Source organism: Micromys minutus, assembly GCF_963924665.1.
Source record: "Micromys minutus genome assembly, chromosome: 9".
NCBI lineage: Eukaryota > Metazoa > Chordata > Mammalia > Rodentia > Muridae > Micromys > Micromys minutus.
This window is the reverse complement of record NC_137978.1, coordinates 35048368-35060576: the sequence shown is the minus strand read 5'-3', so window position 1 is coordinate 35060576 and position 12209 is coordinate 35048368. Positions and strand designations below refer to the sequence as shown.

Below are 12209 nucleotides of genomic sequence, written 5' to 3'. Positions count from 1 at the left end.
ATAGAGATTTGTTTTAAATGGCAGGGGCATGGTTATGAATATGTCGTATGCCATCTGTTTGCTACCACCAGACCCATGTCACCCGTCACCCTTCTCTACCCTGATGGACAGGGTTGATTCACAGAGTCTGTACCAGAGGATTCCCAAGAGCTTTGTTTCTGTTTGGCTCCCGTGGGAGGGATATTGTTAAATTGTGCCCCCTGTTTCCAAAATGTTTACTTTGAAATCTTAAACCCAAGTATTTCCAACTGTTTTTTTTTTTTTTTAAAGCAGGGTTATTCCACACAAAATTAGTTTCAGTATGGTTGGTACTCTTAGGGAGAAAGGGGAGATTTTAGACATAGGTGATAGAAGGAGAAAGCCAAGTGAAAATGGTCAGAATCCAAGAACCACCATCAAACCACCAGGAGCCTGAGAACATCTCCCTCAGAGTCCTCCAAAAGAACCACCCCACCACCATTTTTGGTCTTGTACTTGCAGCATCAGAATTCTGAGACAATGGGTATGTCCTCTAGGGTACCCCTTTTTGGGGTACTTGGTTATGGTAGTTCTAGGAGAGACCGGGTTCACAGCTGAGCTCGCAGACTCCACATCTGGTGTGCTTTCTGCCCGCCTTTTGAAACGAATTCCATAGGTAGGCTCATTCTTTATCCTCTCCCCAGAATCTCCAGTGACTTGATTCTCAAGTGGCCATATCTCTTGCCCATGTTATGTCTTAATTGTAAGGTTCTTTTTTTTTTTTTTTTTTTCTTTTAGAGGCAAGATTTCAACTGTACATCTCTGGCTGACTGCTGGGGCTTCAGGCATGCACACTTTCCAGTGCACACATTTGCTGTAGCTGCATTGTTTTATCCTTTTGGTTGTGAGCCTAGTCTTTGATGGCTGAGCCATCTCTCCAGCCCAGCTGCATTGTCTTGGTCCAGAAGTTGAAGACTGCTTGACATGTTTCACAGGAACCTCCACTGTCCCCACAGTTTCTGGCAGATAAAAGCCAGACTCCATAGCTTAACAGGTAAGCCTGACACTAGGCTTCCCTTTTCTGTTTTCTGAGATCTCGACACTAAGAAACTATAGGACAGTAAATCTCTAGTTTCCCAAGGCAATTAGAAATGGAAAACCAAGTGCTTCAGAGCTAGAAACAACAGTGAGTTTGGCAAACAGCTGAAGATTCTGCCATCATCAGAGGTGATCTTAGGCTAAGGACTGAACACTTTCCAATTCCTTCCCTTGGCAGCATGTTGTTGAGACTGCAATGGTGTGCCTTTGTTAACATCTCTTACCTCATTCTGATTCAATTTCTTTTCCTTTTGTCTTCTGAAACAGGGTCTATTACATAGCCCTACCTGTTCTGGAACTCACAGAGAACCACCTGTCACTGCCTCCCAAGTGTTGGGATTAAAGGTGCAAAAGGTGTGTATCACCATGCCTGGTTCTCTGACCTAACAGTTTTTTTTTTTTTCAAAGATTTATTATATTTATATGAATACACTGTAGCTGTTTTCAGACACACCAGAAGAGGGCATCAGATTCCATTACAGATTGTTGTGAGCCACCATGTGGTTGCTTGGAATTGAACTCAGGACCTCAGGGAAAGTACTCAGTGCTCATAACCACTGAGCCATCTTTCCAGCCTGACCTAACCTTATCTGCCTTAAGAGATCAGTAAACTTGGTGAGTGTGACGACACACACTTTTAATCCCAGCACTCTGAAGGCAGAGGCATCTGAGTTCGAGACCAGCCTGGTTTACAGAGTGAGTTACAGGACAGCCAGTGCTAAACAAAACCTTGTCTCAAAAAAAAAAAAAAAAAAAAAAAGGTTCAAGGTCATGGCTAGCTACATGGAATTCAAGACCGGCCTGGGCTACATGAGAGAATGTTTCCAAAAGATGTGAACTGTTTTAATGCAGTAAACAGTCATTAGCAGATGGTCAATTAGTAGCACCCTTTATTATTTGTATTAATGTTATTTTACCTTTGAGCATATCGTGCAAGTCACTAAAGCCCTGGACTTTACACCTAGATGCTAGAATCATTTTTGATTTTGTATATTTTTTATTGTTGCTGGAAGAGGCGCACTACGGGTGGGGGAGATCAAAGGGCAACTTTTTGAAAATGTGGATGTGTTCTGCCTACATCTATGTCTGCGTAGCTCATGCACACCTGATGCTGGTGAAGGCCAGAGAGGGCACTGGATGATTGTGAACCTATATTGGGTGCTGGGAGCTGAACCCTGGGTAATCTGAATTCTTACCAACCTCTTTTTATGACCTTGGGCAAATTCCTTCCATTTTGAACCTTAGTTTTTCTGTCAGCATAACCTGGTTTTGGCTTGGTGTGGTGGCACACGCCTTAAATTCCACCGTATCCCAGAGATCAAGGCCAGTCTTTTCTGCAAGGTGCATTCCAGGCCAGCCCGGACTGCATAGTGAGACCCTTGTCAGAAACAAACAAAATGGGTGTGGCTCTGGCGGGTTATGGGCAACCCAAGCAAGGAGAATCACTAGGACTCTGAAGAATCCAAAGCCCCACGGGAGTCCGCCACAGAATGTCCCCAAGAGCAGCCTAATCTAATCTTCACGACGAAAGGCTGGAATCCCGATCACTGTTTTGACCCCCCACTTACTCTCACTTTGTGTTTGTCGAACCCCACACTGGCCCACATACATCCTCCCTACCAGGGTTTCTGGCACCCTCCCCATTCAGACCGCCACCTGACCACCGTCTCTAACCAATTGGGTCCGGGGTCGAGCTTACATGTGTGTATATAACCTAAGTACCACCCACATACAGGCTTCGATGTGACCTTTCACAGGCCCCCAAAGCCTCTAACTGCCGGGTCCACCCCAGAGAGAAACCCACGGGACAAGCGAATCCCGAGGACTGGCGAACTGTGCAGGACCCGCCCCCGCGCTCCGATTCCGGCTCGGACTAAGGCTCCCGAAGGTGGGTTCGGGATTTCGTTCCAAACGCTTGACGGTCGCACTCTCGTGAGACTTGCTCCCGGAAGACCCGCCCCTCTTTGGTATAGCGACCAATCGGCAAGGGCGACGGTTAAGACAGTTGGGTTTTGAAGGAGCCAATGAACGCTAGCAGCGGAGAGTTTAAGAACAACAGTCCGGCGTGCCTTTAGTTGGTCAGGAAAGAACGCGTTTGGCAGTGCCACGGGCGCACTGTGAGGAGACGCGAGTTGTGTTTGGGAGAGCTAAGCACGAAGAGGTGCCGGGCTGGTGCGAGCTGTGACAGGCGGAGCCCAGAAATTCTGCGAGGTCCTGAGCTTGGTCGCCTTTCTCCCCCGTGGACGTGCCATGGCGCAGTTCGTGTTCGAGAGCGATTTGCACGCACTGCTTCAACTGGACGCGCCCATCCCCAACGCACCGGTTGCTCGCTGGCAGCGCAAAGCAAAGGAAGCCACAGGTCCAGCCCCCTCGCCCATGCGGGCCGCCAACAGGTCACACAGTGCCGGCCGGACCCCGGGCCGAACTCCTGGTGAGAGGGTGTCAGGTGGAGGGAGATGGAATCGCTTAAGAGTCGGTCTTCATGCTCCCTCCAGGAGCCTCGTTAGGCTATCTGACTTCTCTCTCCCTGCCCCAGGCAAATCTAACTCCAAGGTTCAGACTACTCCTAGCAAACCTGGAGGCGATCGCTATATCCCCCAACGTAGTGCTTCCCAAATGGAGGTGGCCAGCTTCCTCTTGAGCAAGGAGAACCAGCCGGATGACGGGGGGACGCCCACCAAGAAGGTATGATTCCACAGGGGTCCTAAGACATGAGACCTAATGTGTCTGTCTCCTGGTTAATACCAGTCTGCCTCACCACCTGTGTATTTCAGGAGCATCAGAAAGCCTGGGCTCTGAGCCTGAACGGTTTTGATGTAGAGGAAGCCAAGATCCTCAGGCTCAGTGGAAAACCTCAGAATGCCCCAGAAGGTAAGAAGTGACATTCATGAAAGTTGGTGTCAGTTCTTCCTAAGGACTGTTTTTCCACATGTGGGTGGGATCAGTTTCCAAGTCTAGAGCCACTCTCTTGCTACAGGCTACCAGAACAGATTGAAAGTACTCTACAGTCAGAAAGCCACGCCTGGCTCCAGCCGGAAGGCTTGCAGATACATTCCTTCCCTGCCAGACAGGATTCTTGATGCCCCTGAAATCCGGAATGACTACTGTAAGTGTACTCTTGTTTTTGTGGATGGAGAAAGATGGTCTGGAAATGGAACAGTCCAACAAAAGACCTCATGTTTTCTTTCTTCCTCTGGCAGACCTGAATCTTGTGGATTGGAGCTCCGGAAATGTATTGGCTGTGGCACTGGACAACAGTGTATACCTATGGAATGCTGGTTCCGGTGACATCCTGCAGTTGTTGCAAATGGAGCAGCCTGGGGACTATATATCCTCGGTGGCCTGGATCAAAGAGGGCAACTACTTAGCTGTGGGCACCAGTAATGCTGAGGTGCAGCTATGGGACGTGCAGCAGCAGAAACGACTTCGGAACATGACCAGTCACTCCGCTCGAGTGAGCTCTCTGAGTTGGAACAGCTATATCCTGTCCAGGTCAGTGGTTTGTGCTAGTCTATAGCAAAATCAATCTTTTTGGTTTCTGCCATCCAGAACCAAATGTCTTCTTCTTTCAGTGGTTCACGATCTGGCCACATCCACCACCATGATGTTCGGGTAGCAGAACACCATGTGGCTACACTGAGTGGCCATAGCCAAGAAGTGTGTGGGCTGCGCTGGGCCCCAGATGGACGACATTTGGCAAGTGGTGGCAATGATAACATTGTCAACGTGTGGCCTAGTGGTCCTGGAGAAAGTGGCTGGGTTCCCCTGCAAACATTCACTCAACATCAAGGTGCTGTCAAGGTGAGAAAGCATTTGAACTGAGGTCTTTACAGACTCTCAGCTAGGGACTACTAAGAGGAGAAGACAGATGGGGTTGAGCCTAATTGTAACACTTGGATGTTGGGAGATAGATTTATGCACTGTGTATTCAGATGATTATTGTGCCCAGAGGTCTGGTTACCTTCCAACATTGGCACTGTCATGATTATGAAGCATCTCCTGTCTCTGTGAATATTATTATCACCTCTGATTGGCTAATAAAGAGCTGACCAGCCTATAGCTGAAGCAAGTTTAAGGTGGGTTTTTGATCCCAGTGAACGGGTGCAAGTAGAAGGAGAGTGGTTGCCGTGAGGGAATCTCCAGGAGACTGATGGAGCGGGAACAGCCAGGGCAAGACTTGAGATGCCAGGTAACAGTGCAGGTGCTGGGTGGTTGGCAGCACGGTTGGGTTAGAATAGATGAGAACCCTGCCGAGCTAGTGCAAGAAGCTCTTTGACACATATACCAAGTTTCTGTGTCATTTCAAGGGAAAGGAGGCCATAGAAAAGCTCAGTACTCTTGCACATAAAGCTTCTATTTATCTGCTGACCTGACCCAGCCTTTATCCATTCCAACTAGGCTGTTGCATGGTGTCCCTGGCAGTCCAATATCCTGGCAACAGGCGGAGGTACCAGTGACCGACACATTCGCATTTGGAATGTCTGCTCTGGGGCCTGTCTAAGTGCTGTGGATGTGCATTCCCAGGTAGTTCTGTTTTGACTGCTAATGATGATTCATGGTTTATCCCAGGCAGGTGTGTTCCTCTGATTTCTGAACAGCCAATTCTACTCTCCTGATCATTTCTAAATTTCTGACTCAGCCCTCATTCACATTCCCATTTCCTAGTTTGGCTTATGCCAACCCTAGGTCAAGTGTCACCTCCTTCGTATGTCCCAATTAAGCTTGCCACTTGACCTTGCTTTCCTAAAATGTACTGTTGTTCCTCTTGTACTGTTTCACATAGCAGAATCTACTTAGAAATCTGAAAAGCCACCTAATCTTTCATCCTTCTTGAGATATTTCAGTTTTACTTTGGAATACCATTCACATCTGTCCTCACTCATTCATTCATTCATTCACTGAGACAGGGTCTTGCCCTGGCTGGCAGATTTGCAGTGATCCTCCTGCTGTAGCATCCCAATGCTGAGATTACCAGCATGCACCCCCATGTCCAGTCTTTCTTCTGTACTTCACAATCTTAAGTGCTATATTGCTGTCCTTAAACCTGTGATGACTCCCACAACCTACAGCATGAAATCCAAATACATTAGAACATTTGAGGCTCTTGCTGCTGATGTGCCTTGCTGTAAATACTCCAGCTTTCCCTGTTCGATCTCCTCACACTTGGCCTTCACTGCAAGCATGAGCTCTGAAGCCAGATTGAGTTACACACAGGGTCACCTATGGCATTACCTTGGGTAACATGGAATTTCCTTCTGGTGGATTCATCTTTCTTACCACAGATATTTGACTTGGGGCTTCAGTAAGGACTGTGATCATTAAATTTAAATCTGTAGCAGCTGATAGGTTTTCCAATACTAGAATGCACTCAGTTCTGAGTAGCCCTGGCTAAGTATGATGACCCTCTTCCACAGGTGTGTTCCATCCTCTGGTCTCCCCACTATAAGGAGCTCATCTCAGGTCATGGCTTTGCCCAGAACCAGCTGGTTATTTGGAAGTACCCAACCATGGCCAAGGTGGCTGAGCTCAAAGGTAGGTGGCAAAAGGAAGCCAGGCAGAAAGGCCACATAGTGTATGTTTCCATTCATATCAAATATTGAGAATAGGTTGAGAATAAACAGACTGATATGGCTTGCCAGGGGCTTTGGGGAGAATGGTGGGAAGTGTGGTTTAGAATGTTATAACAGTGCACAACCTAACTTTGTAAATATAGTAGTAATCCCACTGAATTATACAAGGTAAGTGGCATTCACATTTCATTTCAAGGTGACTAACAAAATCAGAGGGAGGGCTGTGTGTATACTCAAATGCACTGCTCTTACTCTAGGTCACACAGCCCGGGTCCTGAGTCTTACAATGAGTCCAGATGGGGCCACAGTGGCATCAGCAGCAGCTGATGAGACTCTACGGTTGTGGCGCTGCTTTGAGTTGGACCCTGCCCTCCGGCGGGAGCGGGAAAAAGCCAGTGTAGCTAAAAGTAGCCTTATCCACCAAGGCATCCGTTGAAAACAACCCATTTCCCTTCATGATTTTTTTTGTTTATTTTTTTTTTCTAATAAAGTTTGTATCTTCCTTTCTTGTGTCCCAGCATCCTTCCTATAGACTGCCCCTACTCTGACTAAAGCTAGAAGTCTTGTGAGAACTTTTGGCTACTTCTGTCCCCTTTTTAAAATAATTTTTGTGGTTTTTGGGGACTGAACCCAGAGCTCTGCCCACTGAACTTCATTTCTGTTTTGAGACAGGGTCCAGGCTAACCTTGAACTTGTGAGCTTCCTGCTTTGTACCCTTCCCAGTAGCTGGAATTACTACCTGCACTACCACCCTTCTGTTTGTAAACAAGCCAGAGCTAAAGCTCTGTCCCCCACTTCATTTACACACACACAATCTCAGTGGTTTCCTGTCACTTTAATTATGACACAAGTGAGTGCACAGCCTGCATTGCCAGGCCTGCTGCCTGCCCATCTGACCTTTGGCCCAGAAACTCATGCTTCGATGTGGAGTGAAAAGGGAGCCTGAGTCCACGGTGACAGATTATTGCTGACCTCTTCAGTGTGAGGAGAAAGGCCACAAGACCCTGGTGTGGGCCAGCCCTGAGTGTTCTTCTCCCAAGTTTAAGGCAGGGAGTGGGAAGTAAGTGTCCAGCCCTTTCAGCCTCCAGTTCTGGTGGCAGACAGCAGTGAGGCCACATCCCTGGAGGAGAAGGAATGGGAACAGTGGTCCCTGTAGATCAGCTGCGGGGAGGGGAGAGCCAATCTGCCTACTCAGTCTTGACCACAAGAGTCCTGGTCATGGGTGTAGGTAGAGAGGACACTTGTGGATGCTGTCCAAGGTGCAGTCCTGAGGCACTTAGGTGGGCAATATCTAGGCCATGCTTCTCAGTTGGCCTTGACCTTGGTAGCAGCTGGTGCTCCATTTTGCTGAACTGCACGGGGCAGCCGCTTCCCCTTGGTGTAAGAGTGATACCAGAAGTTGGAGAAGAGTACAAAGAAGATGGTGCCATACATCCAGATGAGATGGATGATGATAGGGTACTGGTAGTTGCAGCTGGGCATGAAGTAGTATTGGCTGATGTGCAGTGAGACCAGGACAAACTGGATCTGGGACAGAAAAGACAAGGGTCAGAAATAGGTTCAGAAAGAGAAGAAATAGACAAAAGCTTTGAGTGGAGAAGGCTGGGATCAGGGGTAAGACTGATTGGATAGAAGGAACTAAGTTAGAAATAATGGTTTGGCTTTAGGCCCCACAGGCTCCTCACCAGCTGAATGGCTGTCATATGTTTTTTCCACCAAAGGTAGGGCTGAGCCACAGGGCCAAGGGCAGACAATCCGTAGTAGAGGTACATGACAACATGTACAGATGAGTTTATCATGGCATGGAAAGAGCCCATTCCTCCTGAGATAGGAAAGAAGACGGTCAGGAAATGAACTTCTATTCCCGGTGGCCACCCTCTTCTCCTGTGGCCCTCACTGCTTACCTGGAGCAATCTTTATCCCCCACCACCAACTCCAGGGAAGCACTGAGTGATGGAAGACATGTAGGAAGGTCACTTGCCCATCCTTCTTGCGGAGAATAAATATCACCTGAAGAAGAATGGAGGACAGGTTGGATGCCAGTGCCGTTTCCACTCCTCCCATGTTCTAGTGGCTGTAGCTACTCACTGTGTCCATCAGCTCAATGACCTTGGAAAGCATGAAGAGCCAGGCCACTCGAACCATCTGTGAGAAGTTAGATCAGTCTTACTACTTTATACAGTATCCAAAGAGCCTCTGCTAACTGGCCAGCCACACAGGTCTCACTCCCTTATCTAGGTTGCTTATAATTATGGTTACCTAAGGCTCTACTTACCCGAAGTGCTTCAGGGCTATTGGAAAAGTCTACAGGGTCACAGCGCCAGGTGTACGTACTCAGCCAACCAGACATCAGAAACTAAGAGAGAGTGAATTAGTCTCTATCCCAGCAACTTCTCCCCTTCACTAACTGAAGCCCTGGAATAGATAATTGCCATGCTCTGGCCCATGCCCTGTACCCTAACTCTTATTCTGCAGACAGAAACTACAGCCTAGGCATTCAGCCTACCTCATAGACAATGTAGAGGGACAGTGTCACCAGTGAGAAATTGTAGACAATCATGAAGCCTCGAAGTTGGAAGGGCTTCCGATTAGCCATGATTCGAGGCCCAAGTGATAGGACGAAGTACACATAGGTCAGAAGGATGGATGTGATTAGCAAGGGGGACCCCATCAGAGGGTAGCTTTGAATCCGGGGATCTGTGAATAAGATGTCAAAGGAGTGAAGTCAGGGTTTAAGAGCCTTCCCAGGTCTAGACATGAGGTCAAGTCACGAGTACTTCATTAGGACTCTTCTTAGGACACAACCCTAGATCGTGAGATCCCAGGGAAGGAGGGAAGGTAGAGATATAGACAGCAGCTTACCTGCATGCTTCATCAGTTCCTGGTACAAGTTCACAACAGCCTCCATCCTGGCTAAAGACTCTAAAGAGGGATGGAAAGTGGTCATCAGACAGGGACCCTGCATGGCCCCATCATACACGAGGTCCAAGGGACAAGATACAGACTCGGACAACTCTGATACCTCACTGACAAAAGGATAGAGCGTGAATCCAGCTCAGTGGCATTTTCCCAGCATGTACAGGGCCCCAAATTTAATCCTGACCATGGTGAACAGGGGTATACTGGGAGAAAGGCAGTTTGGATGGAACATCAGCTCCCCAAGCATCCTGCCATCCCACCCTTCCCCTCCACTCTGCCGGAGTTTCCCTTCCCTGCCTCCCTCTCTGAGAGAACTCTGCCTTCCAGGTCTCCTTCTGGAGCCTTGCTCTTCACAACACAATTCATCTTCCCAGTGAACTTCCTCACCCTTACTGGCAAGCAGTCTCATCTCTCAGCTTTGAGAGACACTCTTCTCTCCAGAGATTCTCCCTTTCAGCCACTCCTCTCATAGCCCCCTTCTCCCAGGTAAAGTTCCTCTGGTCCTTTCCCAAGACTCCCATCTCCCCTCTGTCCCCTGCCGGGACTCCCACCTCCATGGTCCCTCTCTGTCCTTTCTAGTACCTGAGCAAACCTAGGGCTCCACTTCTCCCTTGGTGAACACACATGCCCCTGGCTTCCCCTCTGCCTCCCAGGCTCTCACCTTCAGCCTCCTGCTTTCTTCCAGTGCTTCACCTCCAGCCTCTCCTCCCCTCTTCTAACCGGCAAGTTCTGCCTCTCTTCCACTCCAGAAGCCTGGCTCTTTGAGACTCCTGCCCTGGCGGCTCCACCTGTCTGACTAGATCTTGCAGCAGCCCCGCCCTCCTCCCGCCCCCGCTACATTGGGCATGGGGTGGAGGGTGGGTCCAGGCCACAGGTCAATGCCTAGAGGAGCAGGACCCACCAGAATTGAGAAAGCCAAGTAAGGCCCCAGACTCACCACCTTTGACCAGCCATATAAGCTAAGTTTGTAGGTTCTCCAGAAACTTCTGGCCAGGATATCTGGCCAAAGCCAGAAGAATTGCTAAAAATCCACACCCAGCATTCTCTCCCAAACCAGCCATGAATTCTCAGTTTGTCCTACTTCAGAATGGGCATCACCCTTTCCTACCAGGGAGGGGTAAGAACACCAGTGGTATGTGAGGAGGTGGGGGAGTGGGGGAGGTCTCAGGAATCTTTCCCTCCTCTGGGAGGGAGCCTCCTGGGCTAGGCCCCCTCCTCCTCAAAGTTGGAAGGAATGTCAAGAGAATGCTTACAGGGATACAGAAACTTAGTCTAGACCCGGGATAGCCTAGGACTTTGTCCCAGAGAAATCTGGCAATTACCCAACAACCTGAGTGCTCTGGGTACTCTCCATCACTCTCCTGCCTTGGGGCTCAAGTTCTACCATCTACCTCACACATTAATACGTACCTTCATCACACGACTCTCAACCACTTCAGAGACATGCATACCACACCAGGAGCTAGCATACATCCACACAGTCCATACATACCCTGCTGACCACACCACCGAAACAGGCCTCCCTACTAGACTCTGACATACCAGGCTCCTAAACTTCACACCTGTCAGGATTGAATTAACCGTGGCTACTTGACCAGGCACAGGTCCATCTCACCCACACCTCCCTTCACACAGCTCGTGGTGGGGAGTGACATTTATTTCTTCCTACAGTCACACTTGTTGGTGGCTTATGTTGGAGTAAGGCCTAGCACTCAGGCATGTGCTATCACACACAGTTCCTCTCTGACACACGTGAGCTTGCCAGCTCCTTATCTCCTTCAACCACCTCCTCCAATTCACTCGCCCTTCACCGCCACTTACACTGGTACATACACAGTGACCCCAGAGGACAGAAGGGAGTCCAGACTTCTGAGAAGATCTAAGTTTAAGGGAAACCCGGGTGTTCCCCCCACCCTTCTCCCGCAGTGGAACAGGGCCAGTTCCCTTAAGATGGATGGGAAGGGGAAAGGGCACCGGCAAGGGGCCAGAAGGGGAAAGGGAAGAGGGGGCAAAGGGAGGAAGGCCATGAGATGCTGGAAAAGAACTAGGTGTGAGCAAATGGGGGTCAGGGGCCAAAGTGCCTGGGAGGGATCTTGCTGGGCAGGCCCAGCCCCAGTACCTGGGACCTCCCACCCACTCACCCCAGGAAACGCCTCGCCCACAGCCTGGGCAGGGCAGGGTAGGGCAGGCAGGGCAGGACTAGCCTGGCCAGCCAGGCAGGGGGCGCTGGCACGTGGGGAGCCATGGAAGGTACACACTCACCAGTGGGAGCCAGGCGGACAGCAGTGAAGGGTTCAAAGGGATCAGGGCGGGAGAGAAGTCCCCAGGGCCTCCTGCCGGCCACTTCCTCATCTGCTGGGCCGACTTTCTGTCACCAGAGGGGGGAGAGGGCGGGCCGGGCGGGGGGCGCCTGCTGATTGGGCGGCTGGCCGAGGCAGGAGGGGCCGTCCAGCGCCTGCCTGGCCGCCAGGGCGGGAGCAGGGGCGGGTCGCCAGATCCCGGGGCAGGAAGCACACCCAGCCCCAGCTCTCCACCCCTTCCTTCGCATCTCTCAGCCTGTCCCGCCGATGACTATGGCTTGGCCCGCACCCAGCTTCTTCTTGACGTTCAGCCTGCGTGGCCCCATTCGTGGTCCTCTGTCCAGTCCAGTATGAGGACCCTCTC

General features: G+C 50.0%; 2 protein-coding genes across 3 annotated transcripts; one reads left to right on the top strand and one right to left on the bottom strand.

The window, feature by feature from the left end:
• Positions 1 to 3306: 3306 nt before the first annotated feature.
• On the top strand, positions 3307 to 7062 carry CDC20 (cell division cycle 20; the record flags this gene model as incomplete). The annotated part of the gene is made up of 9 exons (XM_080922180.1): positions 3307 to 3487; positions 3593 to 3741; positions 3831 to 3927; positions 4034 to 4162; positions 4257 to 4548; positions 4629 to 4857; positions 5455 to 5580; positions 6471 to 6588; positions 6884 to 7062. 9 exons carry the CDS (start codon positions 3307 to 3309, stop codon positions 7060 to 7062), a joined length of 1500 nt encoding a protein of 499 aa, XP_080778306.1.
• Positions 7063 to 7446: 384 nt separating this feature from the next.
• On the bottom strand, positions 7447 to 11913 carry ELOVL1 (ELOVL fatty acid elongase 1). Of its 2 annotated transcripts, none has more exons than XM_080920688.1 (8): positions 11808 to 11913; positions 9489 to 9548; positions 9133 to 9323; positions 8902 to 8982; positions 8715 to 8771; positions 8531 to 8636; positions 8312 to 8448; positions 7447 to 8153 (listed from the first exon to the last, which is right to left on the bottom strand). In XM_080920688.1, the coding sequence occupies exons 2-8, from the start codon at positions 9532 to 9534 to the stop codon at positions 7932 to 7934; spliced, it is 840 nt and encodes a 279-aa protein (XP_080776814.1). In that variant the 5' UTR covers positions 9535 to 9548; positions 11808 to 11913; the 3' UTR covers positions 7447 to 7931. The 2 variants fall into 2 exon arrangements, with proteins under 2 accessions (XP_080776814.1, XP_080776815.1); XM_080920689.1 differs by lacking the exon at positions 11808 to 11913 and adding an exon at positions 10207 to 10294.
• Positions 11914 to 12209: the final 296 nt, after the last annotated feature.